Below are 18,782 nucleotides of genomic sequence, written 5' to 3'. Positions count from 1 at the left end.
TACCGGCCCCAAACTTTTGAACAGTATAATCGCTTTGCAGGCTTACAGTTGTAATCAAAACTCCCATTGCAAATCAGGTTTATTGGCAAAATTTACTGACTTTCGGCTGTTTGCAATGAACAAATCAAAGAAAAGTAATTGAAATTGCTCAACACAACATATGTTTCAATTGGTTTCCTCAAATTCAACTGAAAATGCAACTTTTAATGACTTCCGCAGTCTTAAAATGATTCAACCCCCTGAATAGAATCCCTCACAACAGCACACATCTGCAAAACAGGTGTTGTTAGTGTGGGTTTGAGGGTTCAGAAAAGCCCTCGAGTGACTTTAAAGGCCTGCAGCAAGATTTGGTGGCAACAGGCACTGCGGTTTCAGCTTACACAGTAGGCGAGTACTAAACGTATGCGGTTTCCATGCCAGAACTCCAAGAGGTACACCACTACTGACCCAAAAGCACAAGAAAAGTGCTCAAAATCATATAAATAAGCCATAGAAGTTTTGTGATTCTGCTTTGTATGTCTGGAGGAAGAAGAATGAAGCATCTGCTGAAAAGGACACTCTGTCTACAGTTCAGCATGGTGGTGCTCAGTGATGCTCTGGGGCTGCTTTGCATCCTCTGGCACTGGAAACCAGCAGCGTGTGGAAGGCAAGATGGATTCATTGAAGTATCAGGAAATCTTAGGAGAAAACGTCATGCCATCAGTGAGGAAGCTGAAGCTTGTCCGTCATTAGACCTTCCAACAGGACAATGATCCCAAGCATATTCCTCATTTCCACCAAGGCGTGGTTGCAGAAGAAGTCCTGGAAGATTCTACACTGACCATCACAGTCACCTGACTTGAACCCCTTATAAAATCCAAGGCCATTGCTCATGAGTAATGGGCTAAGATTCCTCAGAAATGCTGCCAGAAGCTGTGGTGTCTGGTTAGACATTTTGGTTGCAGCAGGTCATAACAGCAAAAGTGTGTTCTACTAAGTACTAAAGATGCTTGCCATGATGGGGTTGAATAATTTTAAGACTGCAGTAGTCATTAAAAGTTGCATTTTCAGTTGAATTTGGGGAAACCACTTGAAACATTTGTTGTGTTGAGCTATTTTGATTACTTTTGTTTGATTTGTTCATTGCAAACAGCTGTTCATTACAAAAGTCTGTAAATTTTGCGAATAAATGTGATTTGCAATGGGGGTTGAATAATTTCGATTACAACTGTATATTAACAAATACTCTGTATTACAACATGCTTTTTCAACAAGCAAATATCAATGCTAAAAGTGCACTTGCGTGCTGCACTACCTATTCAGCTAGTCAGTTCTTGTGGCAATGCATATAGCGCATATCCCTCAGTGACTGGACTGCTCTTGAAGGATTCAGAACAACTTGGTAGTTAAGGTTAGCTAAAACACCCATTTTATATCCACAATGTTTGTTACCTTGTATTGGTAAAAATAAAGAAAATGTAAATGCATGACTTACTTTTTGAAACCTACACCACTGTATCTGCTCACTTTGTAGATCTCCAGTCACTCAGGACACAGTTGGTGACCAAAGTTACTACAGAACAGATGTCTAAGAGGATAAGACATAGACAGGCAAGGAGAAGAAAAGTAGGAAGAAGAGGAGAGAAAGTGAGAGAGACAGAAAACTGACCTATATAAGAAAGAGGCTGAAATATTTATGGAAGTAAGTGTCCTAATTCACAAGCCACTGGGAGCGTTGCGGCCTATTCGTCCAATTGCAGCTAAGGAAAAGGACAAACACACATGCGTTCATATATACTGTACGTGCACACACACACTCAGAGCGCGTAAGGTCTGCGGTAGTTCTCTGTCCCGGCTTGCATGTTAACTCGACCACTCCTTGTCCACTAGTCCCAATATTCTCCCCTTTCTCTGGGTGTCGTTCTTTGAGCGGTTTGAACTTGTTATCACAACTGTCTTTATTGCTAAACATATGGGAAGGCACAAGTGATCAAAGCACCAAGACTCATTGGCAAGGCTTTATCTGTGGAGTTAGCATGCAATGTGACTGACTCTGCACCCACCTAGCAGCCCAAAGCGCGAGACATGCTTGGACAGATCCGACTCAGACGTCCAGATTGAGACCCGGGCGCTCAGAAAGTGAATGCATCATTATGACATTGTCAATTAACGATCAACTGCAATGGGGTCAATGCTGCCGCATAACTGCGTAACCTGCGCTGTTTAAATGCATGAGCTATAATCACAGGCTTAGTGAAGATTCAATTACAGCAGGTCAGGCACCTGTTTGGGGTGATGCATGAAGCTTTGATACCGAAGAAGGCTCTGTACTGAGATAATTGTATGGTCTTTTATCTGATATCATCATCTAACCAATGGGTGTTCGGTTAAGTAGGTTAAACGGTTCTGACTGGATGGGCAAATGCTCTGAAGGATGAGCCTGATTCCTTGGCTGTGATTCTAAGGCTCTTGGCTGTACATGACATTCTAATATATTATTATTGCTAAATGTTACAGTCTGAGCTGATATAAACAAGAAGTAACATAGTTGAAAATGTTATATGTTGATTTGGATCAGTTAGTGGTCATTCAGCTGGACGAAGCATACGTGAATAGCACAAAACTCAGGTGTCCCATGTGTTTTACTTGACACAGCATTTCAAAAACCTGGTGTCCATGGTGATGCGTCACAACGGCCATGCTTAGTTATTCATTGTCAGTGTTTGTTTATACGGAACAAATGTATTTACATTATGACTTACACATTCTGCATAGTTAAGTTTACTTTATTGTGCATGTGCATAATTTTGACTATGACTGGATTATTCAAAACATTTATTTTCTTTATATATTATATATACATAAAATTGTTGGTAAAGCTCTTTTGCTTCAGCATGCATGTGTATAGAACAAATGGGGGTAAAAGTGGGAAACTTCTGTGTGTGCTGATTGTAATTTAAAACTCAGAGTTTCCCCCATCATATGGGAAAATACGTTTATATCGATATATATTTAATATAATAATAATACTTATAAAAAATAACAAAGAACACAGAGTGAACTGCAGTGGGAGAAGTGCATGATCCAAGTTGTCCAAAACATTAGATTTGCTTTATAATAAGCACTTCAAACTAACCCATAAGCTTGCAGTTTAAAGTGGCTTGTCCTCCTGTCAGATGCTTGTGCTGTTTAATGCATTTGAGACCTTTTTTCCTCAGCGCATAATTTACATTTTACGGTTGTATCATTATCTATAAATGTTAAAGGTCACACAAGTATTTCCATTTTGCATAATGGCTCATTCTGACAGCAAGCGAGTCTCTGTTACACTTCAATAAAGGAGTTGCGGACCACGCAAACAAACGGATTGTAATAGCCTAGTGTTAATTTCAGTAACAAAATCTATGACAAAAAAAACTTTGTTGATGACCTTTTTTTCCAGGACTAAGGGCAACCTCACACTACAGGACTGTAAGACTACCTGAACAGCTGTGGTGCTCACAGTTTAAGTTTTCTTGTCATCTGTCGTCGTCTTGTCATAGCAATGCACATAGGGGACAGCGGGGCACAACCTAACACTTTTTGACTTTCTCAGATTGTGTATATCTACTTAAGGCTTAGAGTATTTATTTTTTCCCACATTAATTTCCCACATGTCTAGTACAATTATGTTGTTTTGTTTTATAAATACAGTGTATACTTTTTTCTTGATATACCCTGAAAGAATGGAAGTGAAATGTGACAACATGCCCCATAGAAGGGGCACATTGTAACATGACCATATGACAGCTTAAAATGCTATCTGATCTAATCTGAAAATATATATAAAAGACAAACTAAAATACTTTCTCAGTAAAATACAATTATTACCTTTTTCAGATAAAATAATGGCATTTTTTAATAATTAAAAATAAAATTATTTTTGAGTTTGACAACGAACACACCAGAAAATAGCTATACAACATAGTTCAAAACATAATAATAATTAATAATTTCTAAACATTGTCTTTATTCACCTTTTTCTCATGTTTTCTCAATCGAATTCATAAAAGTATAGAATAGAATAGCATATTTCTAATAGGGGCACATTGTAACGCAGTGTTACAACATGCCCCTCCCGGCGAGTGTCTTCTGCTTGAACTATCTTAACTGTTAAATAACAGATATAAGATTAAAATGATATCAGATTTGTCTAATTCAAAATAAACACCAAACATAGAGATTAAATTAAATAAAAAATTAACATAAGTAAGAAATTTACTTTTGCTATGGTTAAATAAATGTTCAGTGATATCTTCCAAAGATTTCTGAATTTTGCCACAATTTTTTCTCTATATAGTGTTGATATAGCAACTTGTTAAAACACTTAGTTTCGTCATGCTAGCATGTGTGAAAATATTTAAAACAAGGGTGTTACAACTAGCCCCACGTTAGGTTGTGCCCCGCTCTCCCCTACTACACAACACAACGCTGACGAGGTGCACAAACTACCAGAAATTTGGTCAAGAGGCAGTTCTGACCAACAGAGGGGGAAATAAACATGTTCTCAAATAAATTCAAGCGAGAAATTCACGCAAGTGATTATGAGAGCTTTCCATTTACACCATCTGCACTGTGATTGGCTGGATTAGTTCCACCTTGTCATTGCATTGCACGCACTACAAGATCACATGGTGATAATATCAGATGATCCGGGGGTTTTGTCGCAGACCTTGGAAATCTGTCTGCGACAGCAAAATCCAGCCAAAAGTCATGTAGCATAAGCTGATGATGAAGAAGATGATGACGAGATGACACCAACGTCATTAAATGATAACTGCTTTACCAAAAACATACCGAACCGTGACTTCAAAAGTCACAATTGCAAACTGTTACACCCTATGTTTTACTTAAAAATCCTTTAATCATCAGTAATTTCGTTGACAACAATAACACTGCTTTAGCACTTGTTCAGCCAGTCCAAAAACAGTCCCAATGGGCCAGGACGCGCCCTGTAAATCCAGCACTTAGACTAATTTTTCCTCTCTCTCTCCAGTCTGCCATTGTCCTCTTCCACAACAGTTCCAGAATCTTTAATTACTCTTGGTTGTTACCATGTTGTTTCCAGTCAATTCAGGCCCTTGTTTTGATGACAGTAACTGATAGTCCTGCTTGTGAGTTTAGGATTGATGCGTGTGGCTTGTTTGACACTCACTTCCTGGGTCTGCTTGCGCAGACGAAAAAAGAGTGGAAATCAATGCTCTGTGTTTACGAGGGAGCCAGTGTACTGTAATCGGGCCTAGTTGAGCTGTACTGTACGAGCTAGAGTCTGCCGCTGCTGAGAGTCTAAACAGAGTGAGGAAACATTCACACTCTCCCGCAGAGACAACAGACCATCCTTACACGGCTGAACAGCATGAGAAAACCAAAGATAGGTGGAACAAAGTAAAAACTAGGATATTACTTGAAATACATCTCTATTGAGACATTTCACTGCCAGCAACAGCTGGGAAGTAATAACCAGGCCCAGACAGAATCTATTTTTATTTATGTGTTTATGTATTGATTGCATTTTTGCTCATTTTTGTTGTTGGTAGGAAATCTGCTGAATTTTGTGAAAATAATTGACAGTAAACATGGTAAAATGTGTTTCGTGACAGTTATATTACTGCATTGTTATTGGTAGCTAAAATGACCCACATTATTTAATATTTTAATAGAGTTTTAATATTTGATTACATTTTAATTAAAAAAACTAAGAACAAGAAGAACTATTTATTTAAACAGCGGTTAGAGTACTGCATTCCTATTTGTAGCTGAAAGCTAAAATAATCCACAATATTTAATATTTTAATTATTAGTACAATTTTAATATTTGATTACCTTTTTTAATTAAAAATAAAAAAGAATGACTATTTTTTAAACAGCTAGTGGTTAGAGTACTACATTCCTATTGGTGTCTGAATAATAATACAATTTTAACACTTTTCCAAATATTTTGTAATTATTAGCAAACAATATATTTAAGTCTGTGAATCATGGGAAACCTGCAGAGTTTTGCGGGCCTGGAAATAACCTTCCCCAAACTTTTTTTCCCCCAAAGATTGTATGTAGTTTAAGGATCCCCCCACCCCAGCAGTTGTTTCAGCAGTAACAGCACTTGGGCAAAAATAGCATATCTGGTACTATTTGAAATGCCTCACAGATTGAACAAGGAAGAACAAGATGGTGAGAACATGAATACTGTCACAGAAACACTAAGGAGGCACTCACGTAAGAAGTACTCTGAGGCATCTGCTTCATAATCTGTGTCTTCTGGAAAGTGATCTATCTGCTTACACAATCCTTTGAAGTTTCCTGTAACAGAGAAACATAGTTGCAGAGTTAGATTTGTGAATTCAAACACCACATTTCCACGTTTTGTATGACTTTATGCTTATTCAGAGGGCACCGAGGGACATGTAAGGATGTTCAGACCCAGAACACATGCACTCGGGTTGGGCTCGGCTACTCAAGCGAGGCCGAGGATGCGGTTCGGAGCAGAGGCCTGTCGCGAGGCCACTCCAGCAGCAGGCGGTGGCTTGTAAACAAGAGCAGCACAGCTGGTGAAGACCTGGAGCTGCTCCAACCGCTGTGCTATGGGAAGCTCATCTCCTAATGTTCATTTATTAAGCGTGCTAGAAGAACCTGACATGCTAACGCCCAGGTTCAGACACTTTTTGGCCTGCCCAGTGAGGAACCTGCCACCCTCCGCCGCTGCTTTGGCCCGTAGTGCATTACAGGTCAGTCAAGGTGAACTGGAGATGTGGGCCTGCAAACAGCAGCGATTACCGCAGCCTTTGATGTGTGTGTGGACATAAACAACGGGCACGGCACCAGGAGCACAGTGCCAAGCTTATGAAGTTGTTCATCCAACCCCCCCGTTACCTCCCCACTCTCCCTCCTTCATCTCCCACTCTCTCTTTTCCGTCCTCCCATGTGTTTCTCTAATGATTTAATCAGTTTTTTCTTCTTCTTCATGGTGCCAGGTGTTGCTGGGGATATTTTGGCTGGGAGGCAGAACATTAGTGGCATGCTTGGTGAGATGAGATGAGAGTAGAGGCCTATCAAAGAAGCTTTCATGTAGACAGATTTACACTAGTCTCTCTACTCCATACAGTCTGTTCCACTAGGCTTTCAGGTCGACAAGAAAGATAACAGGCGAGCAGTACCTTCTGCTTTTACAGGGTTAGTCGATTAGTTTTTTTTTTTTTTTCTTGTCTTGTCTGTCAGTATTGGTTTTCGCTTCAGTTTCAAGATGACAGCTTTTGCTTTAAGAAAATAGAATAAAGCATTTTATAAGAATACTTTGAGGTGAAGTCTGTAATTTCTGTGCCACTAGTGTCACCAAACGGAATTGCAATCAAAATGACTGTTAAACCATTATATAATACCTGGACAAAAAGCTATCTGTTAGCATTCGCAGTCATCTCACTGGCTGCATGGCTGGAGCTGAAAATGCATGATTTAAAATCTGCAAAACAATTGTGTCTTGAAGCGAGTGGATTTACAATTAGAGTTGTAAAATGTCATGTGACTAATCACTTTTCTGCTTGGCTGGTGGCACCACAAGAACGTGCACCCGAACCTGAGCGACTGTGCTTGTGAAAGGTAACAGAGAGGGGGAAAATGTCTTGCTTTTTGACAGTCTACTATCTACTATAATATAATGAAATTATTGTGATTCACAAAAAATATTATTTTGTCAGAATACATAGCAACTTTTGAATAGTGCTCAATTACAGAAAGATAAATTAAGCCAGTGGTCCCAACCATTTTGACTCAAAAGCCCTTCAATGTCCAAAACAATCTTATAAGGCCATATACAGTAAGGTAAGACATGTCCTCCAGTTTTCCTACTATAATTATGATAAAGAAGCTGGGAAATAATCAGAAATTATAGTTATTAGTTTTAGTAGCTTTAATATATTAATATTAATATCAATATTAATTGTATTAATAATAATGTGTTCATTTGAATAATGAGAAATTGAATAATGGCCCTTGGAAGTTTGCTGAAGCCCTCCTGTGTCACGGCATTTTATTATACTAAAGGATTAGAATCAATTTCACCCATAAAGTGATAGTTCACCCAAAAAATAAAATTCTGTCATTCTGTTACTCACTAATTTTTTTTCTGTTTTTGTCCATACATTGGACCCTACATTCATTGCCTAATAAAAATACAGAGTCAAAAATATATTTCTAAAAATATATCTCTTCAAGTTTTGTCTCAATGTAAAAAGGCTGAAAATGTTTGCTAATAGATTTTATAGCAGTAGCAGCTTCTTTTACTCTGTTGGATTTGTCAGTTATTGGATTTTATGCTGCTCAAAGCCATTTGAGGTTGACTTTAATGCAATAAATGAATAATAAGCAAGCTCATATATAGTTAATGGCGTTATGGTCAGATTGATTCAGGGGTTCTGTGAGAAACCCAACAAATGCACAATGGTTGTGTTCGACACCTCTTAATCAACCGAGCATCAGATATGCAAGTGCTGAGTTTGTATGTTTGTGTATTTGTGATGTTCATTGCTCTGCTTCACCTTCCTGTGCTTTGGCTCACAATCAAACATTGCACATTGATTTCTATCAGTGAGCTCTGCGGCAATTAGCTGGAGCAGGGGTGGGAAAGGAGAGAGAGAGAGAGAGAGAGAGAGAGAGAGAGAGAGAGAGAGAGAGAGAGAGAGAGAGAGAGAGAGAGAGAGAGAGAGAGAGAGAGAGAGAGAGAGAGAGAGAGAGAGAGAGAGAGAGAGAGAGAGAGAGAGAGAGAGAGAGAGAGAGAGAGAGAGAGAGAGAGAGAGGGTGAAGATGAAAGGGAAGAGCAGGACAGAGTAGAAGGAAAAACCGAACAAAGATTACAAACATAGAATGAAAGGGAAAAGGTGGTTTCCTTGAGGTAAAACAGAGAATAAGATACTGTAAACAGTACAAATGTCCTATTCATGTATGAAATGTTATGCACTTTAGGTTCTTTATGTGTCAAAATACATATATGATATTGTTCAAGTATCAAATTACGTATCTTTAATATCAGGACCTGATATTGACCATTTTAAAATATTTTCATCTTTTCTGCTTCAGCTTATAATGTCTTTCACATACACAAATGATGATGTATAATGACAAACGGCTAAATTCATGAAATTGTTTTGCCATTTTTGCATGTGGAATTGCATGCCACTTAAAGTGCAATTGCTGCATGCGCTGAAAATTTGTGTTCAGTGTAAATTAGACTCATTAAAGACGGTGCCTTTACAAAAATAAATCAATAAATACAGTATTATAAAAATATGGACCAGATTTACTAACAGCTTGTACCAGCACAAACACTCATATAGTGTTAAAAAACTACTGTTAGTATTTACTAAAGACACACACAGTGAAAAATTAGCGCTGAAAAGGCATGAACAGGGTTATTTTTTAGGATGAACTTTTTGCATATGCATTTGTAAGAGTTTCCCTTTCAGACACAAAATTTACGGGAGGAGAGTGTTTGAATAAATAATGCAACGCTATTTACTGGTATTTGCACCATTATTTAACATCCAAAAAAGCATGTCTTAACCCATTTTGCGCTTGACATGAATGTGATTGTTGCTGCTGAGGAGGCGCTGCAGAGAACAGAGAGCGCGTGTTAGAATGGAGAGAATTTTCTGCTCTAGTGTTCATTTACTTGGTTCATTTTACACTATTTTTAGTTTGCTGCGCCTGTGTTGTTAGTAGATTACCCGCACCTGATTATCATTGTCTCTGCTTGTTTGTGACCCTACGCTAAATTTTCTCTTGGTAGATTGTGTTGGTCATAATGGAAATGAGATGATGGGTCTGTGTTCTTTAATTTGCACATTGTCAGTAGATCGACCGCAGAACTTTCCACTCCCATCTGCGCATTTATGAGACTGCAGTCTCGCGCTAATTTGCTGTTTAGTATATCTGGCCCTGTGTTTCCTATTTGGCTGGTGCAATTCATGTTGTATGCGGGAAACGGTTGTAAACATATTTTACCGATAGTTATTAATCAAATAATAATAATCAAAAGATGGACAAGAGTCCCCTAACTCTTAACTCCCTTAACTCCTCTAGTGAGAAACGGAGAACAGCCATGCTTGTGTGTATATCTCAGAGCCTTCATGAGGACTTCATAAAATGACATTACTGTCATTAATGAAACGTCTATCACTAGCAAAGTTGAGTCTGAAGGTCTGACTTGACCTTCCAGTTTCAAGGGCTGAGGAAGACTATGATCTGGATAGCTGATATAGGGACAGAGTCAGTCTTATTTAATCACTGTAATGGCGGAGAGGGGTCGTTGTACCCATCCTATCTTGTGACGTGTAGATGAGCTATGCATTGCCCTCCTGCTTCAGTTCCTCATAAAGCATGCAATTATCATTATGCTTAAAGGAAGGGGGTCAGGGATGAAGAGAAGAGAGAGAGAGAGAGAGAGAGAAAGAGAGAGGGATTGGTAGGGCAAATTTATGAGTGCTTGTGCGGCAGAAACCCCCGGTTAGCCCACGCACTAGGCTTTCCCATTCGCCATCAGTCGATGAACCTCCATCTCTTGTGTTCTCCATTTCCTATCCTTTTCTCTCTGTTCATGTCAGTGGATATTCGGTTTCCATAGACACTGCCTGAGAATTGAGGCTGCTTGGGTACAATCACATGTATGTGGGCGTTTTTTTCAACTACATGCACTTCTTTGGTGGATTTTTATTCAAATAAAATAACAGGTTCCTTATGAAGGTAACATTAAAACGGTCTTAAACTTACACATGAATTTTTTTTTTGTGCTATTTGTCAAATGTCTTATATTATTTCTTTTTCTCTTGTCTCAGATCCACAATTTCAGCCTTGCAATATTTATTTTATGGAAATTCATTTTGTATCATTTATAAACTGATCTAAAAAAAAGTGAAATAAAAATAAACCACTTCAATATTTATTTTGTGAAAATTATTTGATCCTGCCTGTCTGCCTTGTTTGATTAAAACATATTTTATCAATATCTATCAGTCAGTCCATTCCACCACAACTAACAATTTTGACCCAGTAAAGTTTTTTTTTCTTCTACTGTACTAATGGTTGAGAGGAAATACTATGAGATGTGATGAATGGAGGAATAAAAGAACAATAAGGGAAAATGTTGTAATAATTTTTGAATGCAGTATTTTTATTGTCTAGGATTTCCAATTAAGCTAATTTGCCAAATTGTCCAAAAATTTAATTTAATTTTACATAGCTGTGTGTATTTATGAAATGTTACCTGTGAAATTAGCCTTAGCTTGGTAAAAGAGTCTGCCAGCTTAATCTAACATTTTTTGAAGAATGCTACATTGAAATTACTTCCGATTACTAACAAGTGAGACTGCAAGTGTTTACACACGGCACCAAAAGTGCATGCCCATAGTTGATAACACAGACACACACACACAAATTCTATTAGTTTTGGATGTGGAAAAAAATGAACCCTGTTTTTGAGAGATTAGGTATTTTATTAATGAATTCAGTTGGTGTTGAGATGTGAAGTTAATTCCAGCAAACTCTCCCTACAGCAATGTTTTCTTTCTATGTTCAAGCCATTGGGGCCTTTATGCACCTTCCCCCTAGTCTTCTCTCATCCGTCTCTCTAAGTAAGTGCTGGATTGTAAAGATGTACTGCGTGGGATTTACTGCTGGTTAAAAGTGGGACAATTTCTCTCTGCTGAAACTCCTCACTATTCATCTCTTTACTTTTTCCTCCCCCATTCTCTCAGTTATACTCATTTAATTCAGAACAAGCCATGAGTTCAATTCAGTTCAAAGTGAAGGTCTATAGACTGCTTAAAGATATATTAATTACTAACATGATCATTGTGTGTTGGTGTTAGTTAGGTCCCCAATTTGTTATGCTTCCTAACTATCGGAACTAAGCAAGGCATTTATACTTTATATTTATAAATACTTTATACTATAATATTAACTAAATATTTTTTGATATTTATATTACATAAATATATGAGCAATTATAAGTAACAAAAAATGATCAAATATACTTATATAAAAATATTTAAAAATAAATTTGTAATATGAATATTGACCTTTTTTGAATATTTTCAAATATATAAAAAAATATATCTGAAAATATATCTTTTTGGCCATATGGAAGATGGTCTAACTAGTCTCCCACCCAGGCCAAACTGGTGTTAATATGGTCTAACTGGTTTCCCAATCTTGCCAAATTAGTATTTAGCATGTTTAGCATGACCAGACCTTACCAGGGTTACATTCTAATTCGATAGTCCACTTTAGACATTCTACTGACGATAAGTAACTTTGCAACTACATGTCAATATTAAGCAGACAGTCTACTAATACTCTAAATAATAAGTGTTTGTTGACATGTACTGTAGTTGCAAAGTTACGTATCAGTAGAGTGTCTAAAGTGGACTATCGAAATAAAGTGTTAACTGTGTTGGTCCCAATCAGATATGTTTCTCCACTAGCATATCCAAGGAAGACATCTTTGGTCAACCATTATCATCAGAAACGCCATGCTGATTAACCAGCTAAGTTTTGCCACATGTCGGACCAGCACTAACCAGCATAAACCAGGTTTAAGCTGGTCTTTTCAGCAGGGTGTCTACTGAGAACATCAACTCAGTAACTATATGTATAGCTCAGTATCTGTCCTCTCCTTTGTCCTCATTGTTTCATTCTCCCTTTTTAGTCCTTTCAGCTTCTTAGAGATGAATGACCATAGAAAAAACATAAAGCTCATTGCCCAACGATGGCAGATTACTGCATGGAAAAAATTTGATTTTTACTTTAATTGTAATCTTTATCTTCCCATGCTTTTCCCTTCCGCACAATTTCCATTCAGTGTGAAAGATTACAGAGGGATTATTAAAGATAATTGGGAGCATTCTCCTGCAGTCCTCCTCTCTTCTCATCTCCACCCTTCATGCGGTGGAGTCTGAAGTCGTCTTCCCTATGAAGAAAGTGTCACTATGCAGCCCTTCTCACTCACGGTATGTGTGCGTGTATGCGTTAATGGTTGAAAAACAATGAGTGACCCCTTTCACAGCTCTTTTTCTCTCTTGCTGCTGCTATCATAGACCAAGGATATTGACATTTTTCCTCGCCTGTCACCGACCCCTCGGTGGCCATTGTCCTATCATCGTCTGCTCGACTAAAGACAGGCATGCAGAAGAGCCGCCCACATGCTGCTCCCCTCCAACAGTGATGTCATCCCTTCAGCTCAAGAGAAAATCAATGCCGTTGCCCACACAGTTAAAGACAGAGCTGAAGAGGGTTCGTGTGTGTATGTATTTGATGTATTTGTGTGTGTGAGTGTGTGTAGGGGGTGTCAATCAGCTCAGTTCAACTCAGTGGAGGAGTAGGCCAGATTTTAGTTTTTTTGTGTGTGTTTTTTTTCTGTGAGAGGGAGAGCTTGGATTTTTCATCAGACTCCGCCCCATCTCATCTTTTTTTACTGGCCTGCTGCAGGTGGGTGTAATAGTTTCAAAAAAGTTTACCAGCAGCCTCATGAGCTGTGCATTATTAGTCTGAGTTTCCATGGTTACAGTTGAGGCCTATCAGATGGTTATATCAAGCAGCAATCTAAGCCTTCAATTTGAAAATATATTTCATTTAAATCTTCAAGTGAAAAACTATATTACAAATATCCTTACAAAGTCCAGTCTTCAAATACATTTGGGGTAAATGTTTTACAGTATGTTTTGCACAATATAAATATACAGTATATCATATTTTCTCATAAAGACCTACAAATAAATGTCACCTTTACCTACGATGTATTTTAAGACTTGAAATGTATTTTATTGCCACTTTAAGTACACTTTGTAATATTTATTTTTTCACTTGAAGGTTTAAATGAAATATATTTTCAAATTGAACAAATGGGCCATCCTAGGCTGGTGTAAGCTGTTCTATATATAAATGACCAACAATATATGAGGAAATATACCTATAAATATAATATAACTAAAACTTATCCAAAATGTTTGGTCACACTTTAGTTTGGGGAACACATATTCACTATAAACTACGACTTTTGCCTCAGTAAACTCCTTCATATTTATTGCTTATTAATAGTTAGTAAGGAAGTTGCTATATGGAGTCTTGGAGCTTGTTTAAGATGGTCTACTTTGTCTCCCAGGCCAAGCTGGTGTTAATCTGGTCCAAATGGTCTCCCAACCTTTCCTGACTGGTATTTATTAGGTTTAGCAGGCCCTCAACCTGTCTAAAACCATCAAAACAGACCAGACTAACCTAACCATCTTAGGTCGGTTTAAGCAGTGAAGCTACTGAACAACATATGAATGTTACTTTGCTGCGGTTAAAGAGCCCTTAATGTTTGTACTGTATCTTAATAACCAAATACTTTATACCAAAACCACAGTGAGGTGTAGCAAGCACTCCATGGTTACCGTTGCCCTCGGTGATGGGGATGGATGGGTATGGGGTTAATATCTGCCGTTGGTGTGCTAACGATGTGGCCTTAATTAACGACAGTGGCAGCATAAGGCACAACAGACATAATCGGTGTATTCATCTTAATAATCACCAGTTATTAATCTCAATAATCCTGCTGGTGAGGTGTGTGCTGGAGTACGTCGCCAGGAGAGCTCTGTTCGTACCGTTCCCAGCAGGTGCTCTGTCTGTGTGTGCATGTGCCTTGGCATAAATAATGATGCTGGATTGGTGAATGGGTGCTGTGTGTTTTGGATCGTTCCAGGTTTGGTGTAACAGCTTCAGAAATTAGATGCTCAGTAAATGTTACAGCCATTTTCCTAGTACAAATCCAGCTAAAACCAGCTTCTGATGAACTAGCTGGTTAAAACTGATCATTTATAATTTATTAGCTTGTTCAACTTGATTTAGCTTGCATGCAGTTTTTCATATGCATCGTACGTGTGTGAAACATTACTGTAGTGGTACACCGTACACCTAGTTTAGGTCTTTATGAATACCAGCAAATTTATATAATCGTTAGTGCTGTCAGTCGATTAAATTCAGTCAAACTGGTGTACATTGAGACTTGAGACAAAACAATGCCACTGACGTATTTTAAGATTTGCCCGTGCAAATTGCTTTAAAACAGCTCAAACATGCATTTTAGTCTGGGACTAGCTTAAGCTTTGTCTGTGAAACCGGGGTAATTGTCTTTAGAAGGCAACATAGTATTTGTTTAATTTGCATATCACTGAGTACATCTCTGTTTGGCATACAGTCCACAGCAATAGAATTTGCAAGTGAAATTTTCATAATTAGAGGACATTTGCACAGGACACATTCTTGTACTCCTATGTTTTTATAAATTGTTAATCTATGGATACGTGAAAATGGCCATCTTTGACAATTGCTTTATGCTTTATGTGGTTTTTCAGTGTCTTGTGCCTTGAGGACAGTGTTTTTTAAGACATGTGCTTACAGTTTAAAAGTGTTTTAAAATGTGTCTTTTTACTCCTGTGTTCTGCTTCATTTTTTCCCCTTATGCACCATCCAGGGGTATTTGAATCCAAAATTGTGTGAACGGACATTTGAGCGATTTTCGGAATTTCTCAGATGGTAGGAAATTTGTATGGCAGTTTTGCAAATGGAAACATTATTAATTGTGTTTTTGCATTTATATTTTGTTGATTGACTTTTTTGTTCATATAAATTGACAGCTCTAATATTTATATAGTAATTGTAGAAGCTGAACTAGTTTGGTTGGGTTTGTTTTCTTAAAAGGAGACAACTGACCCCTAAATTCCTTCATGGATTTAAAGAGGTCATGACATGAGAAATCATATTTGCCTTGATCTTTTGACTGTAAGAGATCTTTGTACCATTAAAACATCCTGGAAGTTTCATAGCTTAAAGCATCCTCCTAATCATAAAAAAAGCATTTATTTAATTAAGCTCCAGAAATGACTCGTTTTGATATTGTGGGATCTGTGACGTCACAGCAAATATGTATGCATATGCCAGAGCAAGACATTAACAAATAGCTATACATCATCGCACCATAGGCCCCGCCCAGTGGTGTTCAGTCACTTAACGGCTGACATTTGTCTACACAGGATGTTCAGTTTCATATTCAGTTTCTGACATACTCCACGCACTTATGTCTGTCAACAAAAGGAAAATGAATGCCCTTGTCATTGTCGCCTATCAATGACGTAATATCCACGCTATCCTCGGTTTCTGCTTGTAGAAACCATAGATATAGTATATATACATAGAATCCTCATGGCCGTTTCAATGGGCTGCTATACGTAAGGCGCTAATGAGGATCTGTGTATATTTCTATGATACAATATCTCGCACGCCGCTGTTGTGTCGTTCAGTCATCATGGTTCAGGATTATTGATTGCGAGTACAGCAAACCCCCCCCCAAAAAAGTAAACATAGATCAACTGAGGCACTCACTCTTCACTTTCACTCTGTTTTTCAGGTTCGAAAACGCGAGGTGCACAGTACTGCACCATCACACAGAACGAGCAGTGCGCTGCGTTTTTTATGTTGCTAGGCAACCACTGAAACAGCTGTCCTGTCAGTCAAGTAAACGTCAAATCAGCCTTTTATTAACTTTATTTACTTTCTGTTAACATTGTGGTAGTTACGGTTCGTGAAGTCCTGGTAACCCGCGAGAGCACCACAAGTTTATCCTCCATCATCGCACTCTCCGTGCATTCAAGCAACTGTAGCTTCCATCACTAAAACGGAAGGCCCGCCTCTCCATTCATTCGATTGGACAGTGGAAAAAAAACACAATGACGTCGGGCGCTTTTTCCGCTCGGAGTTGCTTTTTTTTCAACTGCAAAAACGCGAGGCGCAGCAGGCGCATAAACAGCGCGCAGAACGCTCGCTGCCATAGGAAACCAACTGAAAAAAGGCGCCTCTCACTGCAAAAAACACGTCAGGTGTGACCGGGGCCTTAGACAGTGATTTGCAGTGCTAACCGAAGCATGCACACACACACAAACACACACATACATTCTGTTAGTATTTGTGTTGACTTTTTGAGGATCAGAGATCCCTCGGCATTAGCTTTGATGCTCAGCTAAAAGCGGTCTGCACCCCACAGTCATTACACAGTCACCCCCCCCAACCCCCCCAACCCCCCCACCCCCACACCCCCACACCCCCACACACACATACACATATCACCTCTCTCAACAGTGTGATACCCATCCCCCCTTCCCCTGGCAGACCTCCTTTCCTTCCCTTTCTCAAATAACCTCTTCTTTTGTGTCTTTTCCTTCCTTTCCTTTTCAGTTTTGTCACTTATATCAGCTTTCTCTCTCCTACATTTTTAACCCCACCCTCCCCTCTCACGTCTCCACCTGCCCCTCATGTCGGTGACAGCGTGTGAAGTTGATGTGCTGATGTTCTGTCTCAACCAAAGCTTGTAAATTCCTAAAATGTTATGCCTTTGGTACCGCTGTGCAGCAAATACAAAACGGGCTACTCTGGGACTGCAGTCATGAGTATCTGACCTAGCTGAAATTCACATCAAAGCTATAGAGATGATCCTTCACTCTTTCTCTCCACTGGAGAGCTAATCTGAGACTCCAGACCAGTTACCAAGAACCAGGTCATCAGAACTGACAGGGTGCTCAAGTAAAGAAAGAGAGAAAGTGGAAGCAATAGAGGCAAGAGAAGGAGAGATGGAAGAATGTTTAGGAGAAGTGTATGCTAGACTTGAATGCCAGAGACAAAGTGAGAATAGTAGAGATTGCAGAGAAAGGTTAAATTATTTAGCTGTAGTCAGCCCACCTAAACTGGTGGCATGTGCCCATATATAAAATATTTTAAATGAAAAATCATGTTATATTTAATAAATTACATTATTATATGTGTATAATTTTTTATTATCGTAAATATATATTTTTTATTAAAATATAAGTTAAAATTTATTTTAACAAATATATAGGCCTAATATAATATAATATAATATAATATAATATAATATAATATAATATAATATAATATAATATAATATAATATTCATTAAAATAATCAAATCAAATATATAAGCTAAGTTAAACCAGCTTTTTCCTTTCGGATTCTCCCGAACATACAGTATAAACGAGGGAAGGGGGAACGGTGAAGAGCTTACATTCAGATGTCACCCTGTCTATTTACCGCACATGGTGTCGCTAGTAGGACAACAGATGTTCTTATCCTAGTTTCCAGGCAAACTTTTTTGGGTCATCCTCAATTCATTTTTCACCTTGAAGAAAAGAGCAGAGAACAGAACTCCAAATGAATGATAGACAGATTCATTAAACAAAGGACCATAGGACCCACATGTGAATGAGAGCAAATAAAAGGTCAAGATGTGCAAAAATTTTGCAAAGAAACATGACTTAATGGTGCAAGGAAAGAGGGCAGTGGACAAAAAGTATTTTCATGGTTCCTCAACAAACTATAGGAAAGACAATACACAGTAAAACAGAGTGAAGGGTGATAGGGATAAAACAAGTGAATGAGCACATGGGGAGAGAGGAAAAGGAGGATAGAAAGGAGAAGAGAGAGGAATGGGGCTTACAACCAATGGGGACTGGAGGGCGTTCTAAAAACAGCTGGTCAAAGATCTGCATGTGCTGTTCTTTTCTCGCCTCTCTCTTTTCTTTCTCATTCTCTCAGTATCTATATCAGGCTGAGGTACACCGTGTTCATGTCCGCCTGAAAGGTGTTTAATCCCACACAGACAATAAAAAAATATATTTTCTTAACCCTTTGATGCACAACATGGGTTTAAAGTGACCCGACTGAGTTTTTATTTT

At 38.4% G+C, this 18,782-nt stretch overlaps 1 protein-coding gene across 1 annotated transcript in view; it reads right to left on the bottom strand.

The window, feature by feature from the left end:
* cacng2a (calcium channel, voltage-dependent, gamma subunit 2a) overlaps positions 1 to 18,782 on the bottom strand; it is a 93,492-nt gene that overhangs the window by 36,113 nt on the left and 38,597 nt on the right. The window contains exon 2 of the mRNA XM_084124739.1: positions 6,232 to 6,315. Within this exon, the coding sequence (XP_083980865.1) occupies positions 6,232 to 6,315 (84 nt within the window). The remainder of the gene's footprint in view (positions 1 to 6,231; positions 6,316 to 18,782) is intronic.

This window comes from Abramis brama (assembly GCF_963993115.1).
Source record: "Abramis brama genome assembly, chromosome: 1".
NCBI lineage: Eukaryota > Metazoa > Chordata > Actinopteri > Cypriniformes > Leuciscidae > Abramis > Abramis brama.
This window is presented reverse-complemented; position numbering and strand designations above follow the sequence as displayed.